This window comes from Salvelinus alpinus, chromosome 6 (genome assembly GCF_045679555.1).
Source record: "Salvelinus alpinus chromosome 6, SLU_Salpinus.1, whole genome shotgun sequence".
In the NCBI taxonomy this organism is placed as follows: Eukaryota; Metazoa; Chordata; class Actinopteri; order Salmoniformes; family Salmonidae; genus Salvelinus; species Salvelinus alpinus.
In genome coordinates, this window is record NC_092091.1 from 35,901,880 (window position 1) to 35,922,800 (window position 20,921).

At 44.2% G+C, this 20,921-nt stretch overlaps 1 protein-coding gene across 1 annotated transcript; it reads left to right on the plus strand.

Annotated features, from left to right (window-relative positions):
- Nucleotides 1–13,522: 13,522 nt before the first annotated feature.
- Nucleotides 13,523–17,048, plus strand: LOC139578636 (protein Dr1). The gene is made up of 3 exons (XM_071406503.1): nucleotides 13,523–14,340; nucleotides 14,612–14,775; nucleotides 15,246–17,048. Exons 1-3 carry the CDS (start codon nucleotides 14,121–14,123, stop codon nucleotides 15,390–15,392), a joined length of 531 nt encoding a protein of 176 aa, XP_071262604.1. The 5' UTR covers nucleotides 13,523–14,120; the 3' UTR covers nucleotides 15,393–17,048.
- Nucleotides 17,049–20,921: the final 3,873 nt, after the last annotated feature.

Sequence of the window (20,921 nt, forward strand, 5' to 3'; positions counted from 1 at the left end):
GGTTGTGCTTTTTTAAAATTGCATGTACAGATTTAGGATCTTAATTTGAGCCAGTTTGCTACAGATCAAATCAAATCAAGTTTATTTTATATAGCCCTTCGTACATCAGCTAATATCTCGAAGTGCTGTACAGAAACCCAGCCTAAAACCCCAAGCAGCAAGCAATGCAGGTGTAGAAGCACGGCGGCTAGGAAAAACTCCCTAGAAAGGCCAAAACCTAGGAAGAAACCTAGAGAGGAACCATGCTATGAGGGGTGGCCAGTCCTCTTCTGGCTGTGCCGGAGATTATAACAGAACATGGCCAAGATGTTCAAATGTTCATAAATGACCAGCATGGTCAAATAATAATCAGAAGTAAATGTCAGTTGGCTTTTCATAGCCGATCATTAAGAGTATCTCTACCGCTCCTGCGGTCTCTAGAGAGTTGAAAACAGCAGGTCTGGGACAGGTAGCACGTCCGGTGGACAGGTCAGGGTTCCATAGCCGCAGGCAGAACAGTTGAAACTGGAACAGCAGCAAGGCCAGGTGGACTGGGGACAGCAAGGAGTCATCATGCCCGGTAATCCTGACGCATGGTCCTAGGGCTCAGGTCCTCCGAGAGAGAGAAAGAAAGAGAGAAGGAGAGAATTAGAGAGAGCATACTTAAATTCACACAGGACACCGGATAAGACAGGAGAAGTACTCCAGATATAACCAACTGACCCTAGCCCCCCGACACATAAACTACTGCAGCATAAATACTGGAGGCTGAGAAAAGCAGGAAAATAATCCTGCAGCAACAGGAAATGTGAATTATTATGTGGATTATAGTTAATGGACATTTTTGTAGTGTTTGATACATTTTTCATAAGGAAAATCAAGTCAGAAATTACACACTTTAGAAACATTTTAAAACCTCAAATACACTACGGGGCAGTTTCCCTGACAGAGTTTAATGTAAGTCATGACTAGGATAACTCTACTTAAATGAATCCAGATAAAAAAAATGGCTTTCTGAGACGTTGCTTAACTTCAGATTAATTAGTTCTAGACTAGGGAGTCCCAGACTAAGGTAAATACAGACTAACCAGTTAATCTTTGTGAAGCCTAATTATGTTAATGATGTGCACTTGGTGCTGACCTGAGGAGCAAGTCACCTAAACCAAACGGTAACACTTTACTCGACACCCATCGGTTTAACACGTTATGACACGGTCATAACCATGTCACAATATGTCATAATAGCTGACATAACTTGTCATAACCTGTTCAAATATGGTCATAAAACTGTCATGACCATACATGTATATTTAGACCTGTTGTGTCATGGCTGGTTATGACACCTACATAAGAGTGTAAAAACACACAAAACCACCCATGGTAGTTATTTTATGGCTGGTTATGACACCTACATATGAGTGTCAAAACCCACGAAACGTACCACACAAGGCAAAACATTCCATTACACCATACCCTTGACACATGTCAACAGTATGTTTGTAATATATATTTTTTAATTGACCATATTAAATTATAATTGTAATTGCGCACACATTGATGTCAGACAATGCTCTGTTGCTGGTGACCGGGATGAATGCAGTAGCAGACTTCAGGAGCAGGACAAGACACCCTCTTTTTGACTGATTACTGATATAAGGGCATGTACATCTAGGCCTATCTGGCTTGTATGATGGTCATTATGCTTTTCGACAATGTCATAAAGTGTATTTTCTTAGTCCAAGTTAAGTGACACAGGATGTTCATATAGCTTCATGACAGTGTCATAAAGTTTAATTTATATAAGTCATTTAAAATATGATGAAAAAAACATGACTGTAAAGAAATCATTACAACAACAACAAAAGATTTAAGAAACAAACTTTCAAACGAAAGGAAACTTCTTGGCAGGGAAAAAAATAATTTGAATAAATGTGGGTTTTGACACTATTATGTAGGTACCATAAATAGCCATAAAATAATGCAATCTATGTCACAATACATGGGTCATGACAGTGTTATGACCTTATTATGACAGGTTATGACACATTATGTCAGCTGTTATGACAAATTATGACATGATTATGACTGTGACACTGCGTATCAAGTCAAGTGTTACCAACCAAACAATGGACGGAGGTCAATAAAACATTCAAAGAGTTCCAGTGAACCCTTGAAGCGAATTGTGTTAAACACCCAATTATCGAGAACAAACAGCATGATTCATCAACAGAAAACAAGACAAATAATGCTTGTACTACCATTTGTAATGAATTCAACTCAAATTAAAAAGGAAACAAAATGACGCTACAACAACTTCAGGTAAGATACTGTATTTACTCTTGGTCCACTTTTACAAATCAGAGTCACTTTTAAATGTTAGTTTTCTTGTGTAACACAACACAATTGGGCCTAAATCTATTTGTGTGACAGAAATGTAACACAAACAATGTCATACACAATTACTAATATCATTTTTATAGTGTCTTGTCTTTCTAAGGTCCTGTGGAAAAACATAAAAACCTACTTAAATAAGACAAATGTTCATGCTCGTAGGGAATGTTTCAAGACTGATGGCGGACCCCCAGTAAGACCAGAGACAAATGAACTGGGGGACTAGTTGACCGGGATTATTGATAGCAGCCACTGCTAGCTAGCCTACTTCACCAGCCAGCAGTACTGTATCATTTTAGTCAATAAGATTTTTTGCAACGTAAGCTTAACTTTCTGAACATTCGAGACGTGTAGTCCACTTGTCATTCCAATCTCCTTTGCATTAGCGTAGCCTCTTCTGTAGCCTGTCAACTATGTGTCTGTCTATCCCTCTTCTCTCCTCTCTGCACAGACCATACAAACGCTTCACACCGCGTGGCCGCTGCCACTCTAACCTGGTGGTCCCAGCGCGCACGACCCACGTGGAGTTCCAGGTCTCCGGCAGCCTCTGGAACTGCCGATCTGCGGCCAACAAGGCAGAGTTCATCTCAGCCTATGCTTCCCTCCAGTCCCTCGACTTCTTGGCACTGACGGAAACATGGATTACCACAGATAACACTGCTACTCCTACTGCTCTCTCCTCGTCTGCCCACGTGTTCTCGCACACCCCGAGAGCTTCTGGTCAGCGGGGTGGTGGCACTGGGATCCTCATCTCTCCCAAGTGGTCATTCTCTCTTTCTCCCCTGACCCATCTGTCTATCGCCTCCTTTGAATTCCAAGCTGTCACAGTTACCAGCCCTTTCAAGCTTAACATCCTTATCATTTATCGCCCTCCAGGTTCCCTTGGAGAGTTCATCAATGAGCTTGACGCCTTGATAAGTTCCTTTCCTGAGGATGGCTCACCTCTCACAGTTCTGGGTGACTTTAACCTCCCCACGTCTACCTTTGACTCATTCCTCTCTGCCTCCTTCTTTCCACTCCTCTCCTCTTTTGACCTCACCCTCTCACCTTTCCCCCCTACTCACAAGGCAGGCAATACGCTTGACCTCATCTTTACTAGATGCTGTTCTTCCACTAATCTCATTGCAACTCCCCTCCAAGTCTCCGACCACTACCTTGTATCCTTTTCCCTCTCGCTCTCATCCAACACTTCCCACACTGCCCCTACTCGGATGGTATCGCACCGTCCCAACCTTCGCTCTCTCTCCCCCGCTACTCTCTCCTCTTCCATCCTATCATCTCTTCCCTCTGCTCAAACCTTCTCCAACCTATCTCCTGATTCTGCCTCCTCAACCCTCCTCTCCTCCCTTTCTGCATCCTTTGACTCTCTATGTCCCCTATCCTCCAGGCCGGCTCGGTCCTCCCCTCCTGCTCCGTGGCTCGACGACTCATTGCGAGCTCACAGAACAGGGCTCCGGGCAGCCGAGCGGAAATGGAGGAAAACTCGCCTCCCTGCGGACCTGGCATCCTTTCACTCCCTCCTCTCTACATTCTCCTCTTCTGTCTCTGCTGCTAAAGCCACTCTAAATTCCAAGCATCTGCCTCTAACCCTAGGAAGCTCTTTGCCACCTTCTCCTCCCTCCTGAATCCTCCTCCCCCTCCTCCCCCCTCCTCCCTCTCTGCTGATGACTTCGTCAACCATTTTGAAAAGAAGGTCGACGACATCCGATCCTCGTTTGCTAAGTCAAACGACACCGCTGGTTCTGCTCACACTGCCCTACCCTGTGCTTTGACCTCTTTCTCCCCTCTCTCTCCAGATGAAATCTCGCGTCTTGTGATGGCCGGCCGCCCAACAACCTGCCCGCTTGACCCTATCCCCTCCTCTCTTCTCCAGACCATTTCCGGAGACCTTCTCCCTTACCTCACCTCGCTCATCAACTCATCCTTGACCGCTGGCTACGTCCCTTCCGTCTTCAAGAGAGCGAGAGTTGCACCCCTTCTGAAAAAACCTACACTCGATCCCTCCGATGTCAACAACTACAAACCAGTATCCCTTCTTTCTTTTCTCTCCAAAACTCTTGAACGTGCCGTCCTTGGCCAGCTCTCCTGCTATCTCTCTCAGAATGACCTTCTTGATCCAAATCAGTCAGGTTTCAAGACTAATCATTCAACTGAGACTGCTCTTCTCTGTGTCACGGAGGCGCTCCGCACTGCTAAAGCTAACTCTCTCTCCTCTGCTCTCATCCTTCTAGACCTATCGGCTGCCTTTGATACTGTGAACCATCAGATCCTCCTCTCCACCCTCTCCGAGCTGGGCATCTCCGGCGCGGCCCACGCTTGGATTGCGTCCTACCTGACAGGTCGCTCCTACCAGGTGGCGTGGCGAGAATCTGTCTCCACACCACGTGCTCTCACCACTGGTGTCCCCCAGGGCTCTGTTCTAGGCCCTCTCCTATTCTCGCTATACACCAAGTCACTTGGCTCTGTCATATCCTCACATGGTCTCTCCTATCATTGCTATGCAGACGACACACAATTAATCTTCTCCTTTCCCCCCTCTGATAACCAGGTGGTGAATCGCATCTCTGCATGTCTGGCAGACATATCAGTGTGGATGACGGATCACCACCTCAAGCTGAACCTCGGCAAGACGGAGCTGCTCTTCCTCCCGGGGAAGGACTGCCCGTTCCATGATCTCGCCATCACGGTTGACAACTCCATTGTGTCCTCCTCCCAGAGTGCTAAGAACCTTGGCGTGATCCTGGACAACACCCTGTCGTTCTCAACTAACATCAAGGCGGTGACCCGTTCCTGTAGGTTCATGCTCTACAACATTCGCAGAGTACGACCTTGCCTCACGCAGGAAGCGGCGCAGGTCCTAATCCAGGCACTTGTCATCTCCCGTCTGGATTACTGCAACTCGCTGTTGGCTGGGCTCCCTGCCTGTGCCATTAAACCCCTACAACTCATCCAGAACGCCGCAGCCCGTCTGGTGTTCAACTTTCCCAAGTTCTCTCACGTCACCCCGCTCCTCCGCTCTCTCCACTGGCTTCCAGTTGAAGCTCGCATCCGCTACAAGACCATGGTGCTTGCCTACGGAGCTGTGAGGGGAACGGCACCTCCGTACCTTCAGGCTCTGATCAGGCCCTACACCCAAACAAGGGCACTGCGTTCATCCACCTCTGGCCTGCTCGCCTCCCTACCTCTGAGGAAGTACAGTTCCCGCTCAGCCCAGTCAAAACTGTTCGCTGCTCTGGCACCCCAATGGTGGAACAAACTCCCTCACGACGCCAGGTCAGCGGAGTCAATCACCACCTTCCGGAGACACCTGAAACCCCACCTCTTTAAGGAATACCTAGGATAGGATAAAGTAATCCTTCTAACCCCCCCCCCCCCCCTTAAAAGAGTTAGATGCACTATAGTAAAGTGGTTGTTCCACTGGATATCATAAGGTGAATGCACCAATTTGTAAGTCGCTCTGGATAAGAGCGTCTGCTAAATGACTTAAATGTAATAGCGAGCAACTCCTGGATGGTATTTGGACAGTTCAGATGGGGGTCCGTTCCAATCTTCATTTGGTTGGACACATTCATTCAACATGTTCCATTCCCGCACTGCAGCGAATATGGAATGTTGTCAGTCATCTCTTGCACTCCCATAATAAAAATTATGTAATGAACTCAATTCTTGTAATGAACTCAACTCAATAATGCAGCAATGTAATAATTTTCTAGAGGCATATGATCACCATAGCTTGGAAGGGATAAGACGGGATGAAGGTCAGCCTGCTACATCTGCAGTAGCCAGGAGTGAAGACTGTGTCAATAACCTGGGCCAGAGGACAAAGACAAAAAGGCTGAGCATGCATGAGAAACTGACAATGGAATTTCATGAGCCAATTATTTAAAAGAAGCATGAACGAAGAGGAGGAAGAGCGAAACATGAAGCAGCAGTACCAATGTTCTTAGGGGTCCCGATATTTCCATTTGTGAATTAAAACCATCTTTGTTACCAATCCATGGATATTGTTTGCTTCAATCACTTGAGCTATCTTTGGGTGAGAAGTGCTCCATAGCAAAAGCATTTCTGCAGGCTAGTCCATTTCTGTCATTGTCTGCCTCAACCACGGGAACATCTGCGTCATCCTCATCTTCAAAGTGAGGATCTGGGCAGCCATGCTGTTTGCAGTAATTGTGAAGCACTGCTGTTGCAATTATGACAATGCAGCATCTTATTGGTTGAAAGCGCAATGTGTTTCTGAGACACTGGAAATGTCTCTTCCAAACACCAAACATGCGATCCACTACACCTCTGGTGCGGATATGAGCTTGGTTGTACCGTTGTTGCTTAGGCCCTATTGCATGAAGATAGGGGTTGAAGAAAAAGGGGGTGCTGCATACCCACTGTCACCAAGTATGATTCCACTATGTTGTCCCCCTTCAAGCTGAGCATACAAAGAGATGTTTTGGAAAATCTGTGCAACAATGTTGGATAACTGCAAATTGGGAGTGCACACACTTTGTACATTTATTGAGAACCAGTTTTTACGATTCCTGTACTCCTCAACATCTGCTGTAGAGGGAAACTTGAACGGTATATCTATACAGCCAATGACTCTGTAGTTGTCTTGGGCAGCAGCGTCAGGGAACTTGATGTAATTGTCTTTCACTTCATATATAGCACTGCAGACTTTATGGACTATTCTGCATACAGACGGTTTACTTACACCACACAAATCTCTTGTTTCACGATGGAAGGTTCAAGATGCCAAAAACCTCAAGGTGATCAGTACTTGTAGGGAAGGAGGAATGGGTCTTCAGATGAAAGCCTTGGCTCAAGCAAACAAATGACGTCATGTACAGTTTCTTTGTACATACAAAAACGGTCACGGAAATTTGATTTAATCAAAATCATTCAGTGGGTTGCTCCTGTCTATAGCCACCCTTCTGTCTGGCCTTGGCGCTGCTCTTTGATCATCATTGAAATAGTCCAGGTAATCCATTTTCCTCCATTGCCAAGGTCAACCTGGGAGCCAACATCCATTCATCTGACGTTAAACCTGCCTCTAGCCAGGTTTAATTTAAGCCTTCACTTAGATCTATACTGACCAAAATGTAAACGCAATATGTAACAATTTCAACGATTTTGCTGAGTTACAGTTCATAAAGAAATCAGTCAATTGAAATAAATTCATTAAGCCCTTGTCACACCCTGATCTGTTTCACCTGTCTTTGTGATTGTCCCCTCCCCCCTCCAGGTGTCGCCCATTTTCCACATCATCCCCTATGTATTTATACCTGTGTTCTCTGTTTGTCTGTTGCCAGTTCGTCTTGTTTGTTCAAGTCAACCAGCGTTTTGTGTCTCAGCTCCTGCTTGTTCCAGTCTCTCTTTTCTCGCCCTCCTGGTTTTGACCCTTGCCTGTCCTGACTACGAGCCCACCTGCCTGACCACTCTGCCTGCCCCTGAGGCTGCTGCCGATCTGTACCTTTGCCCCACTTTGGATTACCGACTTCTGCCTTACCCTGACCCGGAGCCTGCCTGCCGCCCGGTACTGTTGCCTCACCTCTGTTTTACTGATCCCTGCCTGCCTTGACCTGTCTATTGCCTGCCACTGTTGGAATATTAAACTATTGTTTATTCAACGTGGTATGCATCTGGGTCTTACCTTCATACCTGATAGTACGAACTGGCCATGACTGACCCAGCAGACCCGGACAGCTGCGCAATGTCAGCTCCTCCCAAGGAGCCTCCATTGGTAGGCAAGAGGAATTGGCCGCCCCACCGGCCACTCCACCTTCCCGGGAGCCCCGGTTACCTCCTCCGGAACGCTTTAATGGAGAGCCGAGCACCTGTTGGCCGTTTTTATCTCAGTGTGCCCTCATTTTCGAGCTTCCGCCCTCCTCCTTCCCCTCGGATCGCTCCAAAATAGCCTACCTCATCACGCTGATGTCTGGAAGGGCTCTCACCTGGGCTACCGCCGTATGGGAACAGCGGCCGGACATATGCTTGAGCCTGGAGGGGTTCGTGGGAGAGGTGAGGAAGGTCTTTGATGCCCTGTTCTCTGGGAGAGCTGCCCGGAAGCTAATCCAGCTCCGGTAGGACGCCCGCACTGTGGCCGACTATGCGGTGGATTTCCGTATGTTGGCAGCAGAGAGTGCGTGGATCCCATAAGCACTGTTCATCATGTTCCTGCACGGCGTCTCGGAGGAGGTAAAGGACGAGCTTGCGGCTCGGGAGTTACCCACAGATTTTGACTCCCTCATCGATTTGACCAGCCGCATCGATGGGCGATTGCGGGAACAACAGATGGAGAGAAAATTCGATTTCACTCACACGTCCAGGGATTCCACCTCGCTTCTGAGTCATCCCAGAAGTCCTTGACGGTCCCATGGCCGAGAGCACCTGAGATTTCCCCACCTTTATCGAGAGTCACCGAGGAGGACCGAGGCATGGGCTCGAGAAACAGTGCAACTAGGTAGGGCTGGGCTGTCGCCAGCGGAATGGCAACACCGGATCAGCACAAGGAGCTGTCTGTATTGTGGGACTTTTGGTCATTTTGTGTCACTCGTGCCCGGTAAAAGACCAGGCTCACCAGTAGGAGCGAGGACTCTGGTAACCAGTCCAAATCTCTCCAGGTCCTCATTGACTGGGGCCGATGAGAGTTTTTTTGACGCCACACTGGCTTCCGAGCTGAACATCCCCACTCAGCCCCTCTCCATTCCCGTGGATGTTAGAGTGTTGGACGGGCGTTCTATAAGTAGGGTCACCCATAACACCACTCCCATCAACCTACGGGTGTCAGGGAATCACAGCAAGACCATTCAGTTCGTGCTCATCAAGTCCCCCCAGATCCCCGTGGTTTTGGGATTCTCCTGGCTCCACCCACTTATACACTGGTCTACGGGTGCCATCATGGGCTGGAATCCGTTCTGCCACGCACATTGTCTGAAGTCGGCTCAACCTGCCCCGGGACGTCTTCCTGGGGCCTCGGAGGTGGTTCCGGATCTCTCCGCCATTCCCGTGGAGTACCAGGACCTCCTGGAGGTGTTCAGCAAGTCCCGGACCACTTCTCTTCTGCCGCACCGCCCCTATGACTGAGGGATTGGCCTTTTCTCTAGCACCACACCGCCCCGGGGGCATCTGTACTCGCTGTCGGGATCTGAAACCAAGGCTATGGAGGACTACATTGAGGACTACATTGGGGACTACCTAGCTACTGGATTTATCCGTCCCTTTTCCTCTCCCACTAGCGCAGGGTTCTTCTTTGTGGAGAAGAAGGACAAGACCCTGTGCCTGTGCATTGACTACAGGGGACTCATTACGGTTAAGAACCGTTACCCGCTACCACTCATTTCCTCGGCCTTCGAGCCGCTCCAGGGGGCCACTGTGTTTTCCAAGCTGGATCTATGGAACGCCTACCATTTGGTGCGGATACGAGAGGGGAACGAGTGGAAGACCGCCTTCAACATGGCCAGTGGCCACAACGAGTATCTGGTCATGCCTTTTGGCATCACGAACGCCTCTGCTGTGTTCCAAGCTCTGGTAAATGATGTTCTCCGCGACATGTTGAACCGGTTCATCTTCGTCTACATTGATGACATCCTCGTCCCCCCCCCCCCCCAAGAACACGTGCTCCACATCCGACAGGTTCTTCAACGCCTTCTGGAGAATCAGATGTTTGTGAAGGCGGAGAAGTGCGGGTTCCATCGCTCCACCATCCCCTTTCTGGGTTACATCATCTCTGCTGGGAGTGTCCAGATAGATTGTGGGAAGGTGAGAGCGGTGGTGGATTTGCCTCCGCCTACGTCCAGAGTGCAGCAGCAACGTTTCCAACTTTGCCAAATTTTATCGCCGCTTTATCTGGGGTTACAGCACCCTGGCTTCCCCTGTGTCTGCACTCACCTCTACCAAGGTTCCGATCACGTGGTCTCTGCCGCTGACCGGGCATTCCGGGACCTCAAAACTGTTTCACCACTGCTCCTTTCTTGGCTCATCCTGACCCTTCCCGTCAGTTCGTGGTGGGGGCTGTCCTGTCCCAACGTTCTGCCCTGGACCATAAGCTGCATCCCTGTGCCTTCTTCTCCCACTGCCTCAATGCCACGGAGAGGAACTACTATGTGGGGAATCGGGAGCTTCTCGCGGTGAAGATGGCGTTGGAGGAATGGAGGCTCTGGCTGGAAGGGAAGGAACATCTGTTCATTGCATGGATCGACCACAAAAACCTGGATTATCTCCGCACTGCCAAGCACCTCAACTCCAGGCAAGCGAGATGGGCCCTGCTGTTTACCCGAGTCCAACTTTTCCCTCTCTTACCGGCCGGGGTCCAAGAACGTCAAGCAAGATGCCCTGTCTCGCCACTATAGCTCCACGCTTACCACTCCGGAGCTCGAGACCATCCTTCCCACCTCGTGCCTGGTGACGGCACTCAGCTGGGATATAGGGAAACAGGTCCGGGAGGCGCAGCGGTCCCAGCTGAACCCTGGGGTGGGCCTAGAAAACCGGATGTTTGTGCCTGACGCTGTCCGCTCTGCGGTCCTGGAGTGGGCCCAATCCTCCAGGCTTGCCTGCCACCCGGGCTCCCGTCAGACCCTGGCCTTTGTGCGACAACGCTTTTGGTGGCCTACTATGGTTCTGGATGTCGGCGCGTTTGTCACTGCCTGCACGGTCTGTGCTCAGAACAAGACTCCTCGGCAAGCTCCTGCTGGTCTTCTGCATCCACTGCCTGTCCCTCACCGTCCCTGGTCCAACATATCCCTGGATTTTGTCACAGGTCTCCCCCCGTCTGAGGGCAACACTGCCATCCTGACTGTGGTCGACCGGTTTTCCAAAGCCGCCCACTTCATTCCTCTCCCCAAACTACCCTCGGCCAAGGAGTCCAGCTCATGGTGCAGCATGTCTTCTGGATCCATGGACTGCTGGTGGACATGGTCTCCGACCGGGGGCCTCAGTTCTCATCCCGGTTCTGAAAGGCGTTCTGCACCCTCAGTGGATCGTCGGCCAGCCTGTCCTCTGGGTTCCACCCCCAGTCCAATGGCCAGTCGGAGCGAGCCAACCAGGACCTTGAGACTAGTCTGCGCTGCCTGGTCTCCGCCAACCCCACCACCTGGAGCCAGCAGCTTGTGTGGGTGGAATACGCCTGCAACACCGTTCCCTGCTCTGCCACGGGCCTATCACCATTTGAGTGTTCCCTGGGCATCTGTCGCCTATGTAGATATTCCATTAAAAATCTGCCATTTCCAACTACAATAGTCAGCTACAACATTAACAATGTCTACTGTATTTCTGATCAATTTGATGTTGTTTTAATGGACAGAAAATGTGCTTTTCTTTCAAAATCAAGGACCCCAAACTTTTGAACTGTAGTGTATATGTAAATAATAAAAAATAGCAAAAATAACCAAAAATAATTATTCCATTAGGGGGTGAGTAATCACTGTCCTGATATCTAGAAGCTCTTTTCGGTCATAATGTTTCTGCCACCGTCTCTTATGTACAAAATAACTTACAATAACGCTAAAAAACACACACAATCGCACAATTGGTTAGGGGACCGTAAAACGGCAGCCATCTCCTCCGGCGCCGTTATAAAACCATGTGCCTTTTACTGAGGAGCGGCTTCAGTCTGGCCGCTCTACCATAAAAACCTGATTGGTGGAGTGCTGCAGAGATTGTTGTCCTTCTGGAAGGTTCTCCCATCTCCACAGAGAAACTCTGGAGCTCTGTCAGAGTGACCATCGGGTTCTTGGTCACCTCCCTGACCAAGGCCCTTCTCCCCCGATTGCTCAGTTTGGCCGGGTGGCCAGCTCTAGGAAGAGTCTTAGTGGTTACAAACTTCTTCCATTTAAGAATGATGGAGGCCACTGTGTTCTTGGGGGCTTTCAATGCTGCAGGAATGTCCTGGTACCCTTTCCCAGATCTGTGCCTCAACACAATCTTGTCTCTGAGCTCTACGGCAATTCCTTCGACCTCATGGCTTGGTTTTTGCTCGGACATGCGTTGTCAACTGTGGGACCTTATATAGACAGGTGTGTGCCTTTTCAAATCATGACCAATGAATTAATTTTATCAAAGCTGGACTCCAATCAAGTTGTAGAAACATCTAAAGGATGATCAATGGAAACAGGATGCACCTGAGCTCAATTTTGAGTATTATAGCAAATGGTCTGAATACTTATGTTAATCATGTATTTCTGTTTTCTATTTTTTATAAATTTGCAACCACCACCTGTTTTCACTTTGTCATTATGGGGTATTGTGTGTAGATTTATGAGTACAAAAAAACATTTAATTTTAGAATAAGGCTGTAACTTAACAAAATGTTGAAAAAGTCATGGCGTCTACATTCTTTCCGCATGCACTGTATGTTACTTTGCAGAGTACAGATAGACCACAAACTTCCACGTCCACATGATATCCCTATCCCTGATACATGATACTCCCTTCAAGCATTTTAAAGCCTTCACTATATGCACCCTTTTATGCTCCATAATCAGAACAAAAAATGACAGTGGCAAAATTATTAAACACAACATTTTGTGATCAAATTATCCAATTAATTACCCTTTTTATTATCAATTATAAAGCAACATAAAAGTATAATGGTTGTGTCTTGAAGAGTGTTTATGTTGAAAATGTACAGCTTCAAATGCTGATGGAAAAGTTACCTTTGAATTTTAGATTTTATTTTTACTGGGTAATCTCAATGGACTTTTGTATTGACAGAGCCTACAATAAAAGGATCCACTGATAAATTGTGTGGAGATCCAATTATGTAACAATGTTATCTACTGGGTCAGTAATGATTCAGAGGGTATATTGCACTAGCATTCAAAGCCCCCGTTGTATTGAAGGATAATCCAATATTAACCACTACCTAAACATTATTATATCCACTTTTTGATTGCCCTGAACAAACACAAAACAGGAATATGGTGACATGTGATGAAACTAATATGGTAAAGGTCCACAGCAATACTTGTTTCAGTCTAATGTGGAAAGCGAAATGATCTTGCAAATCCAAGTATTATAGCCATAGGTCTACTTGTAGTCTTGGCCCACATTTTTATGACAGTATTATTTCGCCTCCAACACAGTAGGCGGCGACATGTGCCTTTGGTCGCCAGCACAGGCACTGTGAAAAAAATTATATACCGGATATGGATTTTGTTCGTGTGGAGTCGTTTCCGGAGACATTTCAGTGCTGATGAAGCAGACATAAGATAATTAATTAATTAAAGTATTTAATTCGGACGATAAAGGAACAGCAATTATCTTTCAGTGCATACAATATTTTGTTAGAATTTTTTGGGGGGATCAACACTGCGTTACGAAATGATCCCAACGAAACGCTTGCTAGCGTAGCCATGTCCTCAAAAGCCGCTGCAAAGCAATGTTGTTGCTAGCTAACGACGTTGCGAGGGGGACCATAGCTAACGTAACTCGCTAGCTAGTTTTCTCCCTGCCATCATATTTACGTTGACTTTTCCGTTACATCCAACGTCTCTGCAGTAGCATTATGGTGTGCTGTGTCAATGGGCATTTGTCTTGTAACTAACTAGGTTGCTATACATAGCAAACGTTGTTTAGTTTAATAACTTTTCAAAACCAACTACTCCGAGTTCGGCTAACTAGCTAACGTTAATGTTAGCTTCTAACTCACGACATTGTTCAACACAAAGACCGCTACGAAACCCTACTATCAAAGCAAGGCTTTCTTCCAGTTTCGTTTGTACTACGTTAACTTGACAAGCTTGCTAGTTTTCTGGAATACGATGGCTTCTTCGTCGGGAAACGATGACGACCTCACCATTCCCAGGGCAGCTATCAACAAAATGATCAAAGAAACTTTGCCCAATGTACGGGTTGCCAACGATGCGAGGGAACTTGTTGTGAACTGTTGCACAGAGTTCATACATCTAATTTCATCAGAGGCGAATGAAATATGTAACAAGTCTGAAAAGAAGACTATATCTCCTGAACATGTTATTAATGGTTAGTGATTATTGTCTTTATCTATTCAGTGCAACAGGTTTCAATGCATTATTGTACTGTGTGGGTGTTTCCCTTTCTTGCCATGTGTTTTGAAGTTGATGTCTATGTTAGCTATATACTAGCCTGGTCCCACATTTTGTTCTGTCTTACCAGCTCAAAACAATCAGATATCGATCCAGGCTAGCTGTGCACTATTAGGTCCTCAATAATCAAGTGACAAGATGGTTTTCAGTTTTTTCCCCCCTAACCTTGTATTCATAATTTTCCACAGCACTTGAAAGCCTGGGTTTTGCGTCGTACATCACAGAGGTGAAGGATGTCTTGCAGGAATGTAAAACTGTAGCACTTAAGAGGAGAAAGGCCAGCTCTCGTCTGGAAAACCTGGGTATCCCAGAGGAAGAGCTCCTCAGACAACAACAGGAACTCTTTGCTAAGGTAATGTTCAAGTTTGTAGTCTGAGTGCTATTCTGTTTGTGCTGTCATGCCACAATAGAGTTGGCAAAAGCACAAACCGATCTGGGACTAAGCTGTCAGCCCAAAACAATCTGGGACCAGGCTATCAAGACACAGTAATAAGATCAAGACTGATAACCTGTGTTAGGAGGTTCAAGTTGCATAACCTAATAGGAGTCAGACCATTTCCTGCTGCATGTCTGACTACACTTTCACACACAGATCACATGGTAAGTGTACATTGCCTGATGATCGCATCTTTGATTAATACCCTTCACACATGAACATGTCAATTCCCAACACCAGTTTCTACAGGAGAGACGGTACAAAAATGAGAGCCTGGACTGGGAAGTGAACCCCGGTCTCTGGTGGGGGACAGTATATGTGTAGAGTTGTGGTGTTACACACAACCTGAATCACTAACCCTGACTAACTTGTTTATTGTGTTCCAGGCACGGCAGCAGCAAGCAGAGCTAGCCCAGCAGGAGTGGCTCCAGATGCAGCAGGCTGCCCAGCAGGCCCAGTTGGCTGCAGCATCTGCCAGTGCTGGACAGCAGGCTGGCTCCTCACAGGACGAGGATGACGAGGATGACATGTGATGATGACCCCTGGGACTGGAATTTGGGCAACAACAAGAAGGCAGGGTCGTCTTCCAAAGGGCACACCGTAGCAAAACATTTTGCAACGGATACTCAAAGCAAGCGTTTCTTATTGGATAACTACAGATAGTAGGCTACCACCCCGTTTCAGGCTGTTTTCTCCCTGTTTCGTGCCTATTGAACACGACCCAGGCCATATCCCTTTTCTTTGGACAGTGTCAGCAAGCAGCCCTCTCTCTCAATGCTCTCATTGGTAGAGATCTGAGCTATGTAGAGACATAATGCGCGTAATCTCACCAGTCCAGTATCAGGCGTACACATTGTTATGGACAGTTTCAAGCTATATAGATAGACATATTTTTTGTTGTTTTTGACAGTAATATCTGAAAACGCACATATTTGGATAAAGATGCATTTTCAAGCATTCCTCCACTCAGCTGAAATTTTATTTTTGCCAATCACAAATCAAATGTTAACTCTGTCATGGAATTGTCATGTGCTGTGTGATTTGGAGATTATTGTTGGATGCAAGGTAGAATGGAACATGCTGCTGAAGGTAGAAAGTGTATTGAAAAAAAGTATCATGGTTTTGGCTATGTTGAGAAAAGAACGTTAGTACAGTTCAGGTACGGCTCCTTTTAGATTGTGTTTCTACTAGATTATTTGGGGGGTTCAGGAGAACAGCTCCTCACTCTTTGCCAAAGGTGGGCTTTACTTATTCCTCCTACCCGTTTGTGGTCCTTTTTGGGTAGTAGTTTTGACATAAATAGTTCCTTACCCCCTTCGTATGTTTGTTTAACAGGACGGATGTGTCCCAAACAGCACCCTATGTCCTATATAGTTCATTACATTTGACCAGAACCCTATAGGCCCTGGTCAAGTATTGCACTATAATGGGAATAGGGTGCCATTTGGGTTGCACACAATATTTCTGAAACACTTAGAGGGGTTGTGAATATGTATTTGATTTGTAAAATTGGGTTTGAAAATGCTTTTTGTTTTATTTTAGCTCAGTCATTATCTAAGTAGGTTGATGCTTTTTTCTTATGTTCACCTACAGTATTGCTAATTGATTAGCTACTCGTTTCAGAATCTTTTTGACTCATAGAACCAAATATATAGGTTGCATCCCGAATGGCACCGTCTTTCCTATATAGTGCAATACTTTTTACCAGAACCCAATTGGCCTTGGTCATAGTGCACTATATAGGGAATAGGGTGCAATGTGGGATACAGCTTAACAACCCTGAATATATGAGATGAGGCCACGGTGTAGGTTCCATGTGTAGAATAAAGAGACTTGGGTGCAGTGTGCACTCAGGTTACTGTTCACAATGCTGATGGTAACTTTCACTTTGATAAAAATGCTTTATCATCTTGGCTTAATCTGTTTTTGTGTGTGTCCCAAATGGCAGCCTATTTCCTTTAGTGCATATGAATACTTTGGCTCTAGTCAAAAGTAGTGCACCATGTAGGGAATAGGGTGCCATTTGGGGCACACTCTTTTTTTTCCCTCCAGTGTGGAATGAAAAAGTTGCGTTGTGAATTGTTTAAAAATGTAAAGATTGGTAACCTCTAGGTGTGATACACATTCACATGCCTTCTATAAAGTTGTATTCTTTAAGCAATAAAGTTAACATGTTTTATAGAGACCAATCCTTCCTCTTCATGTTTTGTGGAGTTATTTACAGTCCTTTCCTATTTTTTTGTTAACTGTACTTTGTTAGCCCCCTTAGTTTTTCATCCTCATGGACAAAAGCTGTACATTTTTTTTTTTTACTATGACCAAAAAGTCATACAATATGCTGTTATGATACATTTCCACCATATTCCAAGCAATGTAAATCCAATGTTCACACATCTTGCTAAATTATTCTAAATGGGAAAACTGTAATATACTGGAATGTAAAATACTTGCAATGAGTCTAATGTGCACTGACTGTAAATTGCTCTGCATAAGAGTCTGCTAAATCGGTGGTTCCCAAACTGGTGTGCGAGAGGTCGGCCCTCCCCAAAAAAAACATTTTACAAAGGATACTGAAAATAGTTTTTCTTATTGGATAACTACTGATATATACAGTGCATTTTGTAAGTATTCAGACCCCTTGACTTTTTGCACATTTTGTTACATCACAGCCTTATTCTAAAATGTATTAAATTATTTTTCCCTCATCTACACACAATACCCCATAATGCCATAATGACAGTTTTTAATGACAGGTTTTTGAAATGTATGCAAATGTATAAAAAATGAAACTGAATTATCAACTTTACGTAAATATTCAGACCCTTTACTCAGTACTTTGTTGAAGCACCTTTAGTAGCGATTACAGCCTTGAGCATTATTGGGTATGACACTACAAGCTTAGCACACCCATTCTTCTCTGCAGATCCTCTCAAGCTCTGTCAGGTTGGATGGGGAGTGTCTCTGCACAACTATTTCAGGTCTTTCCAGAGATGTTCAATCGGGTTCAAGTCCGGGCTCTGGCTGGGCCACTCAAGGACATTCAGAGGCTTGTCCCGAAGGCACCTCTGCGTTGTCTTGTCTGTGCTTAAGGTCGTTGTCCTGTTGGATGGTGAACCTTCGCCCCCAGTAAGAGGTCCTGATTGCTCAAGTTGTAGAAACATCTTAAGGATGATCAAAGGAAGCAGGATGCATTTTAGCTCAATTTTGAGTCTCAAAGCAAAGGGTCTGAATACTAATGTAAATAAGGTATTTCAGTTTAAAAATTGTAATATATTTGCAAAAATGTAACAAAAAATGTTTTTGCTTTGTCATTATGGGGTACTGTGTGTAGATTGATGATGATTTGTTTTTATTTAATCCATTTTACTATAAGGCTGTAACAAAATGTGGAAAAAAGGAAGGGGTCTCAATACTTTCCGAATGTGCTGTATATATGTATATATATATATTTTTTTTAAGTAACTCAGTCTGGCTTTAAACTTGCTCTTGAAAATGTTTATAATAGAATGCGCAAGTTGCAATTTTGAAATTGGGTAGTGCATCATCAGTTTCTCTTGTCATGTTAGTTATTGCATACCTTTGAGATCTATTTATAACTTGTCAGATTAACTAGCTCATTTTTATATTGTTTAGACATGGTAAAACGCATAGAAATACAAGAAAATTTGCTGTAAAACGGCATAATTTTCTTTGCAGCCCTTGATTTTTTGGGGGGAATTGCAGGAAATAAACTTTAATCCTGCAAAATTCTTTCCACCAACAAGAGGGGTGTGAACAGTTTGTGTCATGAACAATGCTTGTGCCCATAGAAATAGACGTGGTGCGCGAGCAGGGAGGCCGCGGGATGTTCCCCCAATGCTAGAAGGGGGGCCCGAGTGAAAACGTTTGGCAACCCCTGTGCTAAATGATCAAAATGTAAATGTCGATTTAGGTAACCAACCATTGTGGGCCTGTTACATACATACATCATTACGGATTTTACAAATATCCACTTTGTTAGATCAGATTTGTTGAATGTGCAGTTCGTTTTGGTTGTTTCAGATTATTTTGTGCCAAATAGAAATGAATGGTAAATAATGTATTGTGTCATTTAGGGGTGTCAATAATTTTGGACCCCTACCTTTTTGAGAAAAACTATTATTACTTGTTAAACTAAATCTCTTTCTCTGAGCAATTGTATAAGTATAATATAATTTCCTAATTTCTTTGAACATACAATATAGATCAGTATTTGCATTATTTATTTTATGTAGACAGTCATTATTGCTCATCTTTATCAAGGGTGTCAATAATTTCGTACCCCACTGTATATAAATATATTATACAAACTCACACTCTATCTATGACTTGATGTTGGGAGCATTATCCTCATAGATGTGGTAAAGCGCTATGACATGCATATCATGACGTCATATCATTTGTCAATTTATTCACTTTGCCAATGATAGACACTATGATATTTTACCTTATCATTATATAAATGTGCATTGTCAAATTTATGATATGCGATTTGTCATGCCCATGCATTCTAGTTTGGTATTGACTGTTACAGTATGTGGGTGCAAATAAACTTGAACTTGATAAGTATTTTAATTGAATGCCTACGTTTCATTCAAGCATCTGTACAGCCTGGCTGACGCGACCCACGTGACTACACAGCAAAGAGCTTTTTATTTATTTATTTTTAATTTTTTAATTATGAACACAAAACAACAAAACAACAAAACAAATACACACAAAAAAAAGAAATATACAAACAAGAGTACATAAACCTAACAGACAGGGATATTACATATCAAAATTAATTTTCAATTTGTTAAATACTTTTATGGTGCGTATTGCTTTTTTGTTTTTACATTTACTGATCATTTCAAAATAATATTTAAATTCTATCTTAAATAATGTGAAAAGGGGTTTGTTCTCTGCCCACTTCATTTTATGGATAAAGAATCTTCCATGAAAGATAAACAAATGAACAATGAAAGTTAAGTCAGGGTCCATATCACTTGGATCAAAATAAAATAATATCAGAGTCTCTCAGATTAACACTAATAGTTGTTTATTTTAATATAAAATCTTCTAACTCAAATCTTCTTACATAAGAACAGCCCCAAAATAAATGGTCAAGAGCTTCTGGGTCACAACCACAAAATACACATTTGTTATCAATAGCTATTTTAAATCTGTGTATAATAAAGGTCTTTACAGGATTGATTCTATGAATGAGTTTGTATGATACTTCTTTCACCGTATTAGATATACAATATTTACTTGACAACAACGAAACTTTGTTCCAGTTCACTTGTCCTAGGGCTGCATTCCAGTACATTTTAGCAGAGGGAATAGTAACATATTTACATAGTTTCCTTATATACATGTTAATACATTTATAGTTTAAAATGTAAATTCCTTATAATTGTATTGAGGCTACAAAATCCTCAACAGCTGCACTTGGAGAATTGTTATATTCTCCTAAAAGAAGAATAGCACCTTTAGGGACAGCTCTAACAACTATTTGATAGTCCTCAGGAGTGAATGTAACATTGTGTGTCCTCATAAATTCTGGATAATCATATAGTTGTCCATCATTATTCACTAATTGTTTAACCCAAATAATGTTGTTGTCAAACCAGTTTTGGAAAAATAAAGACTTGTTTTTGTATTTTATGTCTTTATTATTCCAGATTGTATACCTATGTGGGGAAAAATTGTGTTTGTACATGAGGTTCCAAGTTAGAAGTACTTGTTTATGAAAGTTTGCAAGCTTAATAGGGATTTTACCCATAACAAAGTTGCATTTGAGTAAGAATTCTAGACCACCAATCTGTTGGAATATTATAGGGATAATATTCCAAATGCAATCCTTTTTCTTAAATAGTTTTGTATCCATTTAATCTTAAATATTATATTACAGGTTTTAAAATCCAGAGCATTCAACCCTCCCTCACCTTGGGTGCTACATATTACCGCTTTTCTTAAATAATGAGGTTTATTCCTCCATATGAAGTTAAATAATTTAGTATCAATTTTAGTTACTAACAGAGGAACATCCAAGGCAAGGG